The sequence below is a fragment of the Rhodnius prolixus genome, unplaced genomic scaffold, assembly GCF_049639745.1.
Source record: "Rhodnius prolixus isolate KJV_2025 unplaced genomic scaffold, Rpr scaffold_1, whole genome shotgun sequence".
NCBI classification, from domain to species: Eukaryota; Metazoa; Arthropoda; class Insecta; order Hemiptera; family Reduviidae; genus Rhodnius; species Rhodnius prolixus.
In genome coordinates this window covers 10,600,538-10,617,970 of record NW_027411581.1, presented here as the reverse complement: position 1 = coordinate 10,617,970, position 17,433 = coordinate 10,600,538, and the positions used below count along the sequence as shown (strand labels likewise).

General features: G+C 32.8%; 1 protein-coding gene across 3 annotated transcripts; it reads left to right on the top strand.

Moving 5' to 3' along the window:
* The first annotated feature begins 279 nt into the window (after nucleotides 1–279).
* Nucleotides 280–16,260, top strand: LOC141446177 (aquaporin AQPAe.a-like). Of its 3 annotated transcripts, none has more exons than XM_074112670.1 (7): nucleotides 280–436; nucleotides 11,852–12,071; nucleotides 12,251–12,394; nucleotides 12,514–12,723; nucleotides 12,835–12,915; nucleotides 13,700–13,778; nucleotides 15,672–16,260. In XM_074112670.1, the coding sequence occupies exons 2-7, from the start codon at nucleotides 11,853–11,855 to the stop codon at nucleotides 15,686–15,688; spliced, it is 750 nt and encodes a 249-aa protein (XP_073968771.1). In that variant the 5' UTR covers nucleotides 280–436; nucleotide 11,852; the 3' UTR covers nucleotides 15,689–16,260. The 3 variants fall into 3 exon arrangements, with proteins under 3 accessions (XP_073968771.1, XP_073968762.1, XP_073968753.1); XM_074112661.1 differs by having other exon boundaries at nucleotides 13,700–13,811; XM_074112652.1 differs by having other exon boundaries at nucleotides 13,700–13,816.
* Nucleotides 16,261–17,433: the final 1,173 nt, after the last annotated feature.

Genomic DNA, 17,433 nt, shown 5'->3' with positions numbered 1-17,433 from the left:
AGTAAACTCGAACAAGCAGTCTGTCTCCCTAGTTCTTCTGGGAACTATTACTAAGTTCAAATAGTATTACAATAGTGAGTGACTCATAAAGAAGTAAGACAACGAATTATAATGTTGAGAGGGGCGCTAATTCCTGTAAAAACTGCCATACTTCTTTCGCCTGAAGTTGTTCCGAATGACCAAGAGGACCCTTGCGCCGTGCTGCATTGTGGTATAGTATAGACGTCAAGTAGTCAGGGGTTGGAGTGGGGAGAAGAACGCCTTGGCGGGCCGTCAGCTTGTAGATATCAGCTGGGCAGTAAACACACGCATCGCATAGTCCACTAGACGCTGCACGCATCGCATCCATATCTTGGTGGCATCCATATCATCATCCTCCTGCAGTCCACTTCTCTGGTCATCCGTTGTACCGCAGGTTTACCAACCACCCAAACAAGTGAGTGTTCATATTTCGCTTATTTCTTTACTTTAGATGTTTTAAATGTTGAGCCAAATTATTTATTTTTAAGTATATATCTTACATTTCCAACCAATAGATTGATCAAGATATTTTCTGTTCGCATTAATAATAAAGTCAAAATATTGTATTTCAATGCATACTTTCTTTACTCAAAATGTTGGAATAACGTAAATGTTCACTTTTTGGTAAAAACAATTTGGTTGACAGCAATTTATTAAACTTTGACTCCCCACCTTCAATTTAAAATAATAAATTTTTAAGAATTGAAAACATAAAATTCAAAATTATTTAGAGAAAAAAAGGAAATTTTCTATTTACAATTTATTTTCACTTTTGCCAATCCTGCCTGGATGATTAGCCTGTAACGCACGAGAAGTCAAATGTTTTCAAAGTGGACATTTGCCGCCTTACTTTGTAGTCAAGAAGGGACAAAAAATTGTGTTTAAATTCTTATAAAACATCCACATATTAACTGTAATCCATAAATTCGTTGATATAATCCCCATATTTTTGTTACATATGTAGCTGGATTTATTTGCTGGACATTATCAAACATTTTATCCACCATTCTATAATTTTGAACATTCTGACAGTACCGGATTTTCATACATCTTGAGAGATGGGACTGCATCAGTTTTATATGTAGTAGATTTTTAACTTTCTCTGCATTGTGTCTCTGTCACTTTAAATATTTTGTACACTGAGGGGTTTCATATTAGTTGTGGAAATTGTAAAAAATTAGTATCACATGTTTACTCGAAATATCGAAACCCTGTTTGGCGGAAGAGGGAAAGATCTTCATCTGCTTAATCCATTTACATAACACTTTTAAAGAAAATTGTCAAAAGCCCTAAATCCATTCAGCATAATGGTACTGCTGTGACTACTTCGCCCTCAGCTTGTTGAAAATCTGACAGCAACTGAACTCGCAGCAACATCTGAAAGAAACTGCTCTAGATTTATTTACAATCTTTTATTTTTTTCTTACTTAAATTAAAAAAAAAAAAAAATGGCTTACGTAACTGTCGAGACCAGTACAATAGAACTAATTAACAATAACACTCAGTATTAACTTTTCTCTACAATAATTACAAATTCATATAAAAAAAAATTTAAGGATAAAATTTTTAAAAAGTTCTTTTCAAAATTAACATGGAAGGAAATAAAAAAACAAATCATTTATGCTGTTAAAATTAAATAAGAGTGCAAGGTTGTTAGATCGCTTTCATCAATTCATCATAATCTATCAGCCCTTTTTTGCCCTACTAACTATTATTAGAATATAAATATCTTCAAGATTCCAAGGTCTTTAGGGTAAACTATAGTATGTAAATAGATTAGCGTAAATATTACTGTAAATGTTAATTTTTCAACAGTTTTGAAAATTCAAAGCATAAATATTTTTGAAAAATAAAAATATGAATAAAAACTAGAAAGTTTGAATCAGAATATCGCAGAAAAGAGACTCAAGAATCAATTTAGAAAATTCGATAAGGCTAGCAGTAAGATAAAATAAAAATATTAGTAATTACAATCACAGATAAGTCTATCTTCATATTTAAGGTGGAACTTATTTCTCAAATCAAACACCACAATGTTGGCATTAAGTTCAGAATTTATTTTTATATTTAATTACTAGAAATTACTGAGTGAAACAGCTTTACAGATAGAGTTTTTTTATGCGTGTCTAAAGTTGTCTGCCTTGACAATGAGAAAACATCGTCAGGCCTTGCTTAATAATATTAATGTGGCCAGTTTCTCAGATCGAATTACAATTTGCGAGTGATTTGTTATTTTTTTTTTTTTTTTCTATTATCTGTTAATTAGTCTTTAGAATTTTGTTTTTCTTAACATCATTGTTTTAAGTTTGTCAGTCTGTAATGCTATTGCAATCTCGCTGAAAAATAATTAGCACAAGTGGTTACGGATTTGATGATTAGATAAGGCCCTTATTTTTGTTGATATTCTTTATTTATACATTTGTTAGGGAGGAAATTTCTGCTCCTGATAAGTAATTTTTATGGATATTAATAAATACTCAGTCCTGGAACTGTCTACCAGAGTGACCGAGCTGTCCCTTACTGAGCTATCTCGTAGCTTCTATAATAATCCTGAAGGAGTCAGTTTGCCTGAGGAATGTTTTTCCTACAATTAATTGTCTAAACCAATTGGTAGGATATCAATTTTTTTTTATTCCTTCTTTCCTTTCTTTCTCAGTTCGTGCAGGTGTTTTCCAGGAAGTGTCCTTGGGTCTGTACTCTACACCATGTACACCGCTGATATTCCTACCAATCCTCATACTTTTACTTATGCCGATGATACGGCAATCCACTCTCCTCTTAAAGAACCGGTCCTTGCCTATCGCTCCCTTCAATCTCATGTAGAATCCCTCGAGCCTTGGCTAAAAAAAATGGAGAATTAAAATAAATGAAAACAATTGTAATTATACCACATTCTCCCTAAGACGAACTATCCTTCCACCCGTTTACCTAAACCTCACTCCTCTTCCTACAACAGATTGTGTTAGGTACCTAGGACACTTTATTGAAAAACGCCTTATCTGGAATCCACATACTTGACTTAAACGGAAAGAACTAAACAGACGTTTGAAACTTCTCTCAAGACTTCTTGACATACAAACGATTTAAAAATTCACTGAACTATTGACGACTTATCTACACAATGATAATCAAACCTGCCTAGACTTACGGAATGGAACTTTGAGGCTCAGCCAAAGCTTCCAATATCTATAGAATCCAATCTTTTCAATCAAAAACACTACGTCGAACCGCTAATACTCCTTACTTTGTATCTAAACTCTAGCTTGCACCGAGATTTCCTTGTTCCTTGTGTTTCAAAAGCTATAAGATCCCGTTAAGTTAAATTCCACATTTGAATTACTTCAAATCCTAATCCTCTAGTATCCCAACTTACTATATTAACATGGAAATCCTCCAAGACGGTTGAAGCGCCGGTGGCCACGCGATCTTCTTAATGAAGTAACTGCCAGAATACAATAGTGTTCTTCTTTACGTAGATTTTAATTAAAATTTGCATGATTTTGTTTAGTAGAGACAAAACAATTCTGCTAATAAATCATAACTAAAAAATTGCACAAAATTAACTTGTTATTTAAATTTCAAGTTTTAAAGAGAATATGCTAATCCGAACTTTAAGATTATCGTAAAATAAAGTCGTTTAGTCTATTTATTTCGCGCCCAGGGTCACAAAAATCATAATTAAGTGAAAACCTTCCACACTTAGTTACCTTTTTAAATTTTGATTTATACTAATAACTAAGGTTAATACGCTTATCGATTGGATAACAAATCCAAATTTCGGAACAAGAGTAACGTTTACGACTACTGCGAAGGGTAGTCATTTATGTCAACCTTTTTTTTTATGACTCCATCCAGACGCGCACATAATTTGGCATGTTGCCTTCAGGTTATATCGGCCAAATTTCAACTAATACATCTCGGCTAACCTTAACTAGTGTTCTTGTTTTTATAGCAATCCTTCTCCCTAGTGTTAAACTTAATGTTACGAATATATAAATAAATGAATATATATCAGAAAGCATTTTCTAAACTTATAATCTGTTTATTTTTATAAATAAATTTTAAGTAGGTTAAAGCAGAGAGGTGTAAAACATCTACTTTACGCACTATCTAATAATTTTTATTTTATTACATCTTCTTTTTTTTCATAAACTTGAAGGTTAAATTCTGTCATTGAAATTAAATTCTACAAATAAACAATTATTATCTTTATGACTAAATATACTCCTGTTTTATTAATTCAATAAAATAAAGACAACAAAATTTTTTACACAAACATACGTACACACCCCGTCCTTATTTATCTATTTTTAACTCCTCAAAAATACATACTTAAATATCTGAGAGACAAGCATAAATCATAGGTAGCAAAGGCGTTGATGATAACAACAATAAATAAGATGTCACATTAACAACCTAGCCAAGTAGTAGATTTGTTTTACCATTTGAGAATGTATCTCTGGTCCACAAGAATATTCAATGTCAAAATACAAACAAAGAGAACAAAATTTATGTAGGTAGAATAGAATTATGGATACTTGACAAATTGGCTATTGTCTTCTTAATATTTCTATTTTGCTTTAAATGGCAAGATGTTTTACAGACCAAGACTTCTCTTTTTTCCCTCATCTTGCCACCTCTTCTCCTTTTGATATTGTGAAGGAGCTAGTTAATTGTCCATTAGAACATTGTCTAATTCTGTTGATAGTTGACAGTTTTGATTTTTTTAATCATCGTATTCCACAAATGGAGAAGATAAAACAAGATAATGAAATCATACAGAATTAAAGAACCTTTTAAAGAAAAGTATGGGGAATTTAATGAAGTCTAATTCACTATTAAGTTTAATTAATAAACAAATTTTGAACTGATAAAATATAATACGTGGCAAATTTTAGAAATTTGCCAGTGAGGCCAACTAATTGAAAAGATTAAAGGGCAGTCTCATATAAAGAAGAATTCTATTGAATTCTATGGATTGCAAATTTGAAAGATTTTATTCAAGCAAACAACGGATTTGGCATATTGAGCAAAAAACTGTCATTAAAGGTGACACCGGATTTATCGCCAAAAAGGCCTTGCAGACCGACCAAGATAAATAATTATAACTTGCCCTTTTCAAAATGGGCTAATAATAAAGGTTATTAAGACAATAGAGTGTATTAATAAATGTTAGCTCTATGTTAATGTCGTGTGATCAGAAAACTTGAAAACAATAATGGCGTACAAACAGTAGTTTTTTTTTCCTCATTCAATATCTTTTCCATTTTTGTCGTTATCATCAAGTGCTGGCCATGCACGCATCGATAGGAGGTCCTCAACTTAAGAATGCTAAACTCAGGGGCAAACACACTATACACATTGACGATCTCCCATTGTTCAGCAAGATAACTTGACGATGGTGTACGTCCAAAAGTGAGGAATGACCTTCAGTTTTTGGGGACAATGCATTCCACCTTCTTATCTTCTATCTACACGATATTCAAACAATAACTTGATTGACAATTCGTATTATTTGTACATACCACGATGATATTAATCTAAGAATTCTGATGAGAAAATAAGGATAGCTGTTATAGTAGAATAGTTTCTTTCAACCTAAATTAGTTTTGCCAAAAGTAGTTGCAGGAGTGTCTTTCGACACATGTCGGTCTTGCTTGATTGAACGGCTTCATAGCATTTATCGTTACTATTGTAATTTTAATTAAATAGTTTGAAACGACTGTGATTGCTTGCGTTGCCGGCGGTCGACTGTCAGAAATAGAAGCTCCTCAGAAGAAATAAATAAAAAAGCATCATGTTTAGACCGTGTTTTGACTGTAGAGCTTATTTCTTTCCGATAATCATTCGACTTTCCCAATAAATTCAGGAATATTGTTGTTTTTTTTTCAACTTAGTCGGAGCTTTGATGCGAGTTACAAACCATATAACCAACAGCAAAGTGATAGCGGCAACGGTCACCATTGTAGTCTGCTGTCAGTTGATTACAGTTTCAAAGCAGTATAATTTCTATTACATTAAGTAAATAACTTCGTACGTATCACTGAGGAAGACACACATTCTTAAAGAAGACTTTGGTTATTATATCTTTTTTTTAAGATCAACATCAAAACAGAGTTCAACATGAATGTAAACACAGTAATGCTCGAGCGAATCAATGTCTATCCCAAAGAGCCCCTTACAACCCCGACCTGTAAAGCTTGTTCAATTACAGTGGAAGTTTAAATACCCAGTTAAAGAACCACTTGAGCTAAGAATTGAAACAGATCTGCTACGATCTGTAGTGCTAAAAGAAAATTATCTCTCTTCATTCACTCACTCTTTCCGTCTCTCAAAAAGTGCGTCAGACGAGCAGCCATTGAAATCATTGTAATTTTCTTTCCACAGAAATTTCTCTTTAAGAGGGCCATTAAAGTTCCGTGTGTAATAAAGCCCAAGTAAGAAACAGCACCAACAACAAATAAAAATAGAAAAACAAAATTACCGACTCCCCACTGCTATGACTATTTGTTTTCTGTTATAGTGGAACGCACTGTAGTCTTGTTGTCTATTCTAGTCTCTATCATTGTGTACTCCCAACACAAGTGTGCCCGCTAGGTCTTTGTTTTCTTTCTTTGATCATTTGTTGGTTTATTTTTAAGTACTCTGTCAATAAAGATACCTTCTGAATGATACATTAACTTTTCTCCCGAAACTGTTTTAAAAATTAAGTTCTTTAAATAAGTAATTGTTTTCTTTCCTTTTCTAATCGCTGTAACTCCAAGGATTATCATTTTGAATCACTTCTTTTCTTCCCTCTTTAAAATAAAATAATCGTTGCTACTTACACCTTTGTTTCGTTATATTTGGCCAAATTGGTATGATGAATCCTCTTTTATTAATAAAGTTACCTGTTAAATACTCATTTGAGAAGATTACTGGTTTTTTTTTTTATTCTACATCATCGCGGCCGTACACTACACCATTTATCATCGGGCAGCCCAAAATAACTTTAGATAAACATTCACAATAGTTGTTTGTAAGAAAAATCAAATCAAACTAGTGTCAATGACTGTATCAGACTGTAATGTCTGTATCAATGACGAAGCTAACTTAGGGAGACTAAGAAAATTCAAACTTGCTATCAATCACAACTCAAACCTAAACTGGAGACCCTAGTGGTACCTAAAATAAGTCCGTCTCTGGATTCATTTGATTTGAATCAAAACCACTATGAGGTTTTAAAATGCTTGTTGTTGGGATTCATTCAAATGTCATAAAAAAATTGGAAAATTTTAAGTCAAAGGTGATTTCATCAGTTAATAAAGAAATTGTATTTCTTCTCCACAACAAAAGAATCATTCAAATATCCACAATACCTTTTTTCTTCTAAATTTTATATTTATTTTAAATATTATAATCTATCTTTTTACACGGTAATGGTTATTAATAAGTTAATTAATAGTTTTGGCTACTACATGAGAATCAAATTAAAGTTTAATATTTAATTTAACTAAATGAAATTTTTCATTTTTCGTTGGAATTACACTTTAAAAAAAAGAGATTTGAATTAAATAGTTTCCCCAAGGATTTGTTTCAATGAATTATTTTTACACCTTGTCCTATTCAATTTTTAACTATCCAAAATTAAAGCTAATATATTTCACAAGTAAAAAAGAAAGTGTTTTAACACGCACGGTGTAATATCAAATGGAAGCGATCTCATTGTTTTTAGTAGTTGATTAAAAAAAAAAATTGAAAGCGTGCTGCGTGCATTGAATCTTTATATAATTATGTTCGTCCAATACTATGTGCAACAGTCAAAATCGATTGTTGGGTATAAAAACAACAAAAGGAGATTCCAGTTTTCTCAGTTTTCTATTGGCAGTGTGCTGATCGCCATATGTCTTCAGATTATATTATCAGCCGAATCTGGGCCGATCTTGGATATCATCCTTCTAGAGCAAGATCCTTCTTCAACAGGTTTGCTTTCTTAGATGATTTCAGTTCAATGGTTTTTTTACCAGCATCACTACTTTGGAACTGTTCTGTGGTTGGGGAAAAATCATCTTTCTAAAGACACTCACTTCAGATATTTTTTCCAAGTTCCAGGTAAACGAATTTGGCAATTACATTGTATCCCACTGCATCGCAACACCCTAAAACCTCAAACATTTTTAAGAAATGTTGTAGATACATCTAAACTGTGCACCCCATATAGTTTCTTAAAAAACTGTTTTTTCTTGAAACACTAAATATTAAAATACCCACCCACACATCGAACTTGAACAAATTTCTAAACTTATCTTCTTTTTTTTAACTAACAAGATTTTAAAGTAAAACTACTTTTAAAAGTAGCGTGACCGTAATTCTGTTCTAAAATGACATCTTCTGGTGAATTTTTTTAAATGAAATAGAAGAGTCGCGTTCGCAAAATTTAAAAAAACTCGTTGAAACGATTTTAGCAAAAAAAAAAAAAAATCGCCAAAAACTGGAAAATCGATACTTTTGGAAAGTTTACCTATTTTAACTTTAAATACGGAATTTTGGCCAAAAAATGAAGATACTGCCTTATTGATCGATTTGTTTGTTAGTCTATATTTTAATAGTTTAGGATATGCTATCTTTTAATAATACAGTCTTGAAAATATGAAGCGTAGAGGCCTAAACTCTTAACCCTTTGCTTTTATCAGCTGTATTGATATTTTTGCCTGACCACATTTTCAATCTTTGTTCCCTTTGGATTAATGAATAAGTCACCCAAAAAGATGAACAATATTCTATATATTTATACAAGTTTTTCGTTAAATGAAAGAGTGAAAAAGGTAATTACTATTTTAAATATAAATTACAAAAAAAGAATTGGATAAAAAGAAAAGAATATCTTTTTAAGTGAAGTCAATATTTCTCACTTAGCATGTGGAACAGGATGCATTAGTTATACAATGCATTCGTTATGATAGCTCTGCAGAGCCCTGTAAATTGGCACACTCGATATTGTAGTTCCACATTCAAATTTTACTAATCTCTACCACTATTTTAGCTAATTAGATGCCCATTTCGTTGGCCTTCGTGCTAACTAAACAATTAGCAGAACTTAAAGCTTATTTACTAAGTTTCTCATAACTTTTTTTTCGCAAAACTTAAGCACATTGTGGAGATGCATTTCTTGATCAATTCCTCAGGAATTTTAAATAGTTTTGAATAATAAATAATTTTTGCTTAAATTATACTGAGTTAATAACATAACAAAGACATTGTAACTATTCTTTTAAAATAACAAATCGAACAAAGCTTACAGTCTTGTGTGTCCCTCGTTCGAACCCACTGCAACCTAGCTGAGAAATGCCTATCCCCATATTTAATATTGACATCCCTCTTAATCAAGAGGTACAGAAAATATGTTTAAAAAAATTAATTATTGTATTTGTATCATCTGTAATAATTACCATCCACTTACTTTAAAAGACATCATTGACAGTTTTTCCATTCAAAAAATCATTGACTAGACCCACAGTTTTCCAGGCGGAGTTATGTTGGAATAATAACTCTGCAAGGAAGGTAAAGGTTCATTTGGCACTGGCCAGATATATTAATGGAGGATTTACATTAGTTAAAACAAAATCACTGATATTCTTTGAGGTAACTTAGGGTGTTTTGCAACCCTAAAAATATAATAACTAATAAAATTTAGTACCCTGTACTTAAAACCTTTTTTGGAATATTGCAGTGAAGTGTTACCAAAGAAGTAAAATTAATTCACCTATTCCTGAAGCATTTAAAACTCTGAACCCTGTGAAGCAGAAGCGCAGAAAATTATAGTCAGCATTGCCAGCAATATCCTGGGCCTTCACGTTCTAACTCTACACGCTAGCCTTTAGCTAAACCTAAAAATATAATTTCTTAAAAACTTGTCTGTTGAACATAAGTAGGGTTATTAATTATTTATCCGAAAATGAAGAAAATTTTATATCATTAGACAACTAGGAATGAATATTGGAAATTTCATTAAATTTCTTTCCGTGGTACCTCACTTATCTGATAACGAATCATTGAAAGTTGGCGGTGATAATAAATCTCTCTCAAAAAAAGTCTCAAATGTCCTGATTATGTGCTATTACTGGCACTAAAATTGGTTTTAACATCCTCTTGTCCCAATTCCCATGCATAATTCAGATTACTTTCTTAATACCAACTACGTAGATGTGAAATAAAAATAATCTCACGTATTAACTTAGATCAGCCGCAATAAAGAATGTGGATGAGATGTGTAGATGAGATGAAAGGCGGAGGAAGTCCGTAGGCGCTCTATACATACATCTAAGATTGCCTCGTAGCTGGCCATTATAACGAGTCCAAATCACTTCATTTAACACTATCACAAATACGCACTAAGAATAGTCTGTTGCTCATGAAAGTGACAGTTAAGAATTACCTCCATTTGAGACTATTTAGAAATATAAACCATGTTAATAAATGTAGGAAATAGACAAAATGTTTTGTTCTATTTAAGAACTAAAATCTGGTGATTACATTCATTCGATTTGTTCTTATAAAAGGAAAAGTACAGTAGTTGTTTAGGAAAAGTACAAGCCACAGAGACTGTGGTGCCATCCAGTGTCAATGTTTGTTCATAGCATACACTCAAGGCGTCGTAGCGTGTAAGAGAGGATTGCTATATCGTAAGCCCGGGAAAGCTCACATCAGGCCCCAGTCAGCTGCATTAGAAAAGAATAAAGTTGTAAAAATGGGCAGCAGTCAAAAGAGGAAAGGCAAAGGCGGAGAATAGGAAAGCCAAATTAAGAACAGACTTAAGATTGGTTAAATTTGGGCACAGAGTAATCTTTTGTTAAAAAATGTAATTAAAGTTGCGCGTGCTGCTATCTACTGCTGAACTTTTTTATTAATAAATGAATAGCGAACGCTAGAATACTGGAGTGAAACATTGAATTCTTAGCGCCTTGGCAGCAATATCATTACATAACCAATTAAAGTCTAAATTATGATGTCTACTATGTGGCCAAAGTAGGCGTCACATTTTCCTAGCGGTTAGAGGCGAGGCCCGCAAAGCTAAGGCGTTGAGGTACTGGTTCGATTCCCGGTCTAGGTCTTGGATTTTATCTGATGGTTAATATGAGATATTAATAGTAAAGTAAGTGCTAGTTGCCTCCGTACACGACACCTAATTTGGTAGTTGGACGTAAAGTCTACCTGAAAAAATAGCAATATTACTTGCTATGGTGACACAAATTAACTTACGAAATGAATGACATAGACCACAGAACAAGAGCACTAAAACTCGCAACGATTCAAAGAGCTTCCTCTTTGGATGAGACCTTAATGGCACTCGTCAAGAATAGAGACAAGTTCCAGATTTTGAGTTCCGTTCTAGCGGAAGGCCCACTCTCCTAACGTTTGAAAACAATTTTTGTGAAGTAATCAATGAAGTAGGAGGCGTATTCAATTTTTTTAAGATCGTATAATTGCTAGAGTGTGTCTTGAACATGACCCAGAGATTACCTGCGAGTTTGATAAATCCAAATAGCAGCATTCATCAACTACCTTTGTTAATTCTGGGTTAATAGTTTTTTTTGGGATGTGTAAAACAATTACTGAAGAAAAAGTAGCAGAGAATGGTTCGATGAAGTATTTTCCGTTGCAATAGTAGAAAACAATATTTTCAAACAGAAAATTTATCTAGAAATTTTGGAAATTATCAGGCCAGTTTAAACCTTCTCCAATTTGAATGATCACTTTTTGAGAATATTAGTCACTTTGAAAATCCATCTCAATATCTTATACTAGATTTGTATTTGTAAATACAGATTTATATTTATTTTTCATATTTCAGAATGCCGGACAAACGCAACCGTCTTAAAACTTTAGTCGGAATGAACGAAATGGCCAGAGCAGGAGATTTAGGAAAAGCTCTAGCTGCTGAAGCTCTTGGTGTTCTGTTTATCAATTATTTTGGATGTATGTCTTGCTTGAACATAGAAAAACCGAGCGACACTCCAAGTTTTGTTCTCATTGCTCTCACATTTGGTTTTGTCGTCATGGTGGCCGTACAGGTACGTACATTTTGATGAAAATCTGTTAAAAAATCAAATCTTAATAAAGAAAGATGTTTTTTAAAGGAATAGAGTAATTATTTTCACAATTGTTCATCAACTTTATATCCTGTCTAGTTTTTCAGTAAGTTTAAATATTTATTATTTTTTTAAATTATGTTTCTGATACGGATTTACAGGCTCTTGGTCACGTTTCTGGGGCCAATTTAAATCCAGCTATTACTTGCGGACTTCTAGTTACTGGAAAGATTACTATTATACGTGGATTACTTTATATCGTTGCACAATGTATAGGTGCAATTGCTGGAACGGCTTTACTTAAGGTAAATATTTTATATTAATGTATATTTGTATTGAATTAGATTAACCCTTAAAGGGTCTACATGATATTCAAGTAGATTTGTGTTTTATTTAAGAAAACTAGACTATTTATTATCCATAGGGATTCACCCCAGATGGCGCGGAAGGAACTCTAGGTACTACAGCACTACATAGCAGTGTATCGGTTCATCAAGGCTTGGGTGTAGAATTCATGCTTGGATTTGTACTTGTATTTGTGGTGTTCGGTGTGATAGATCCTAACAAACCAGAGAGTAAAATACCTGCACCACTTGCTATTGGACTCACTGTAGCCCTTGGACATATGGCTTCCGTAAGTTTCCTCTCCTTCTGATAGAGCTGCTTGTCAAAGCAAAGATCATTCATCTGCTATTTTTGTGTAAAATTGGTCCTCTATTATTTGAAATTCCATGTTCATTTACAGATTGATTATACTGGCTCAAGTATGAATCCAGCAAGAAGTCTTGGATCGGCAGTGATTGCCAACAGCTGGGCTGATCATTGGGTATGTAATTAAAAATTATCTACTAACATTTTTTTTATTTAGTAGAGATTACCAGCATTATATATTACAGCGGAGTTTGTATGTTCTTCCTCTGCAGATATACTTTCGCTCCAGTGCTTAAACTCCGTAAACAAATAAGCCAGAAAATGCGAATGAATTGTACCCTTATGTATTAATCAAAAGTTTACTTAAACATAATTCTTACCCAATTTATTTTAAACAAAATTTTCAGCGTTATACATTTCTGTATCATTTAATCTAACACACTTTTTCATGTAAAATTAAAAAAAAAAACGAACAAACAAATATTAACTTATGCGGAAATGCAGAGATGTTGCATCAAGATCCTTAAAATGCAAAAAATTCTTATAGAATTTAAAATAATTCCATGGTATCAGCAGATACCATTATGTTTTGTTAACATCTTTAATTTTATCCTTTCATCATTCATAAGAGGTAGATTAATCAATCTGGTGTAGAGATTTCGACTTATGTTTTCGTCTCGTGCTATACTTGCTTTATTAACATTATACTTGAGTTACTTGCATGACCAAAGCAGTAAAAAAAAACGTTTATTTGGTCCTACTGCATCAAAGCTGGAAAATATTATAGGAAGCAATATTAATAGCATTTCCTGTAACAGCTTTAAATTAAATTAAAAAAATAAACCATATTTTATGTATTTGTAGCCATATTTTATAAACGTCGTTCTAAATAACTAGATAATTTACATTGATTGTAAATGAAACCAGTTTTTTAAAATAAATATTAATGTTGTTTGCAGATATACTGGTTAGGTCCGTGTCTGGGTGGAATATTGGCAGCGATATTGTATACTTCAGTTCTAGCAGCTCCTTCGCAAGGTGAATACTCTCCTGTGGCACGTGAACAAGCCTGTGAGGTATTTAAGGGCTAAAAATAGTAGATTATATATATTTACGCAGTGTTAGCATCTCAAAATAAGCGAAAAGAATAGACAATTAGATATTTATTAAGTTATATCAAAAAAATAGTGATTTTATATAATCACTTAAGCAAAGCACATGAAAACGGCGCACTGTAGTTGGTTACGAGGAGATAAACATGAATATTTGTTTGTAGTTTAGAAGTTGAATTCAGCAATCGAAAATCTGGTATAAAACACACTCACGACTTTCTCTGACTGCAAGTGTTATAATTATAACCAAAACAATTTTTTTTAGTTCTCTTAAATAGAAATGTAATTCTCATTGGCATTATGTAGGTAGGGAAACAGGAAATTGTTCTAAAAGAGCTCTTTAGACAGAATCTTTTCGAAGCAGGTATCCGAAAACCAGTATTGTAGGGGCGACAGTTAAGGATTGTCGATGATATGAGACTAAAGACTGAAGTATTTTGATTTGTGGCAAATTGATGAATATGCGGAATAGAAACCTAGTTATGTCGATTCGAACTAGTTATGTGAGAGGCCGTTTTTTACTCTTCCTGACACAATCTGCATAATAGATCCGAGTTAATAAGCCCCACCTTGAACAGAAGCTTCCTGAACCTACCATGCCCTGTGAATAGGCCTGTGATCAGAGTAATCTGATTTCTGCCCAAGCTCAGAGTCACTTAGGCTTTTTGTTTACACAGCCAAGGCATCATGTGTTTAACCTCAGGACACATCACCCAGTTTATGTTTTCATGTTTTCTCCAGATTCAATCTCTGAGAGCCACCCAAACTGCCCCCTTAGTGATTCCCAGGGGCCCTTCTAAAGGCCCCCGTAATCAACAGTTATGGAAAAATAAGAATCACTGCCTTTGAGTAATGATTGTGAGACTGCTAAATGATAACAGAACGTCTGACCGAGTGACAGCGGATAAAAAAAGTGGTAACTAATTCATGGTTTTTGGTAACTGATTCATAGATTCAATAGGATGAAAAAATAACTGCAAGGTTCAGTCATGATAAATTTTTATTATGCTGGGCTTTCGACGTAGGGACTAGTGCCAATTTACAATATAATTTACATCATTAAAGGGTTGGTGAGTCTTCTGCATTGTCCTTGAACATTTTTACCTGTTTTAATACACAAATAAATTTACCTAATTCTATCGGTTTCATTATTAGAATCTTTCCAGTAGAAATCTCGTACAGAGTCGAGAAAATATTGAAATTACTTTCTACACTGGGAGACTTTCGGTTTTTTTTTTTTATACTAGCTGTATTACTGAAACGTTATTGCTGTATTTAACACACACAACTACTGTGACTGTTCCACCTTGTACTTTAGAAAATGCTTGGTAATTTGCAACTGTCGTACTACGTATTTAAGCCTTTTTGCTGCAGTGGCTTACGGCATAGGACACACCACGAGTTTCAATAACAAATCCCATGCTACAAACCATGCCAACTGTTACAATGTAATTCAGTGCCAAAATGTTTACTATTAAAATATTAGTTTATTGTTCGAAACTGTTTCTTTTTTCTGGACAAAGGCCCACAAGATAACTTTGTACCGCACCCACCTTATCTTGGTTTCTCAGCTCAGCACTTCTGAGTAGAAAAGCTGTTGCTTGAGAAAACGTTTCTGAGCAGGTAAACTTCTATTTCCGGGTTTATCTAGTTTATCAATGATAATATAAAAGATGCTGTGTTTAAGTTTATCTAAAATTGTGTAAGTTCTTTCTCATATTAATGAAGTTCAAGTAAAGTTCAGCTCATTCTTTTATTTACTTGTATTTATTTATTTTATCAAAGAGTAGTAATTACACGTACGGAATCTTTGTTACAGTTGAAAGGACTGGATAGTAAGCAAGGAGACACCCATGCTGCTTGATGTAGACCGGAGAGCCGAGCAAGTTCAGCTCACAAACTTGCTTCACTCAGGCTCTTTTCACCAAGAATTGTACCACTCACTGTAACTAATATGTGAGACTGCCATCAACCATACTCAAAAACATACTAAATATGTTTCAGTTTTATTATTAATATACGTTAGCTTAAGTTATACATCTTGAATATTTACAAATATCAGTCTCTATTTATTTGTATTTTTTTTTTCTTTAATCTCTAAGTATGAATTAAGTGTGTAAATTAAGTTTTTTGTTACAATAACAGATATTGTCAATGTGCCTGATCTTCTTTAGTGTAAAATTCAGGATTTTACTGTTAAATATTCTATTTATTAAATGTAACATGTTAATTTATTACCTGAAGTATTTATATACTATACTTTAACGTTTGCATTTTTAAAACTGTTAATATTTTGTATATCTTTTTAGATTAAGAACGTATTTTTAAGTCGAGCAATGAATGTATGTAAAGATATAAAACAAAATCCTTTGTTAAGCTGTTAAATATAAATTTTTAAAAGAACTTAATTTACTTAGTTTTACTTCCACCGCCTGGGGTTTAATTTTAGAGTAAATTCTACCTCAAAATAATAATAAATGAAACCTAAATTTTTTACTTAAAATTCAAAACGTGTTAATTTTACAATCTCAAAAAAAATGGAAATTCCGTTTGGAAAGTCTGTGGGAGTATTTTCTCAACGGAAGTTTCGGATAAAAACTCGAAGTCGAAACTTTGACATTATCGGAATACTTCTTTACAAACAGAAGAGAAAGTAAAAATATATATGTGTGAATGTGTCAGGTGCAACATTAGCCGAGTGGTAAGAGGCGAGGCCCTTAAAGCTAAGAAGTATTGTGCAATTGGATTCGATTTCCGGTCTAGGCCTTGCCTTTTAATTTATCTTGAAAATGAGAACTTTTAATAGTAAAGTACGTTTGCTAGTCGCCTCATCCGTGACATCTAATCAGGAGTTGGACGTAAAGTCGCCTGAAAAAATAGGCTTCCTTTACTTAATTTCCTTTACTTATATGTGTATGTGCTGAAATGTTGACCACGTGTTAAATCTATTAACCATACTATATTTAAGGTGTTAAACCATGAGGATTTTTTTCTCACAGAATTTACTCACTTCTAAAAATTGATTATTAAAAAAAGAACTTGGTTTAAAAAATTGGATTCTCTGAGTACTAAAGGTGAATAGAAGAGATTTTCGTTTCCATTGAGCGTTTGTTAAAGAACTCACAAGGTTGCTAAAATACTTTAATTGGTTTCTATCAGACAGACTTCAAGGAAAGAGTTTCAAAATCTAGTTAACGAACAATTTAAAAGTTCACTATCTCAGGAATCTGAATTTCATTCAATCATGTTGACCAGTCTTCGCTGTAAGCAGCTTATAAAGATAAGATAAAATTCTGAATTTGAAATATAAGATCTTCGTGAGGCTTATCTGTGCTCCATATGTAATATTAAAAAGGACGAGAATGTGAACCACAACCTACTCCCATGTAGGCTACTTGAAGAAATAAGAAGGTGTTTTGGAACATTACCTTTGACTAAAAAGGTACGCTATTTGAATGCTAAAGATTTGCTAAAGATTAAAAGACACGCTATTTGAATGGTACTAAATTGGAGGCCAATTATTCTTTTGTTAAATGAAGCCCTTGCCTACACTCTCTCGTTACAGACAACGCTACCAATCT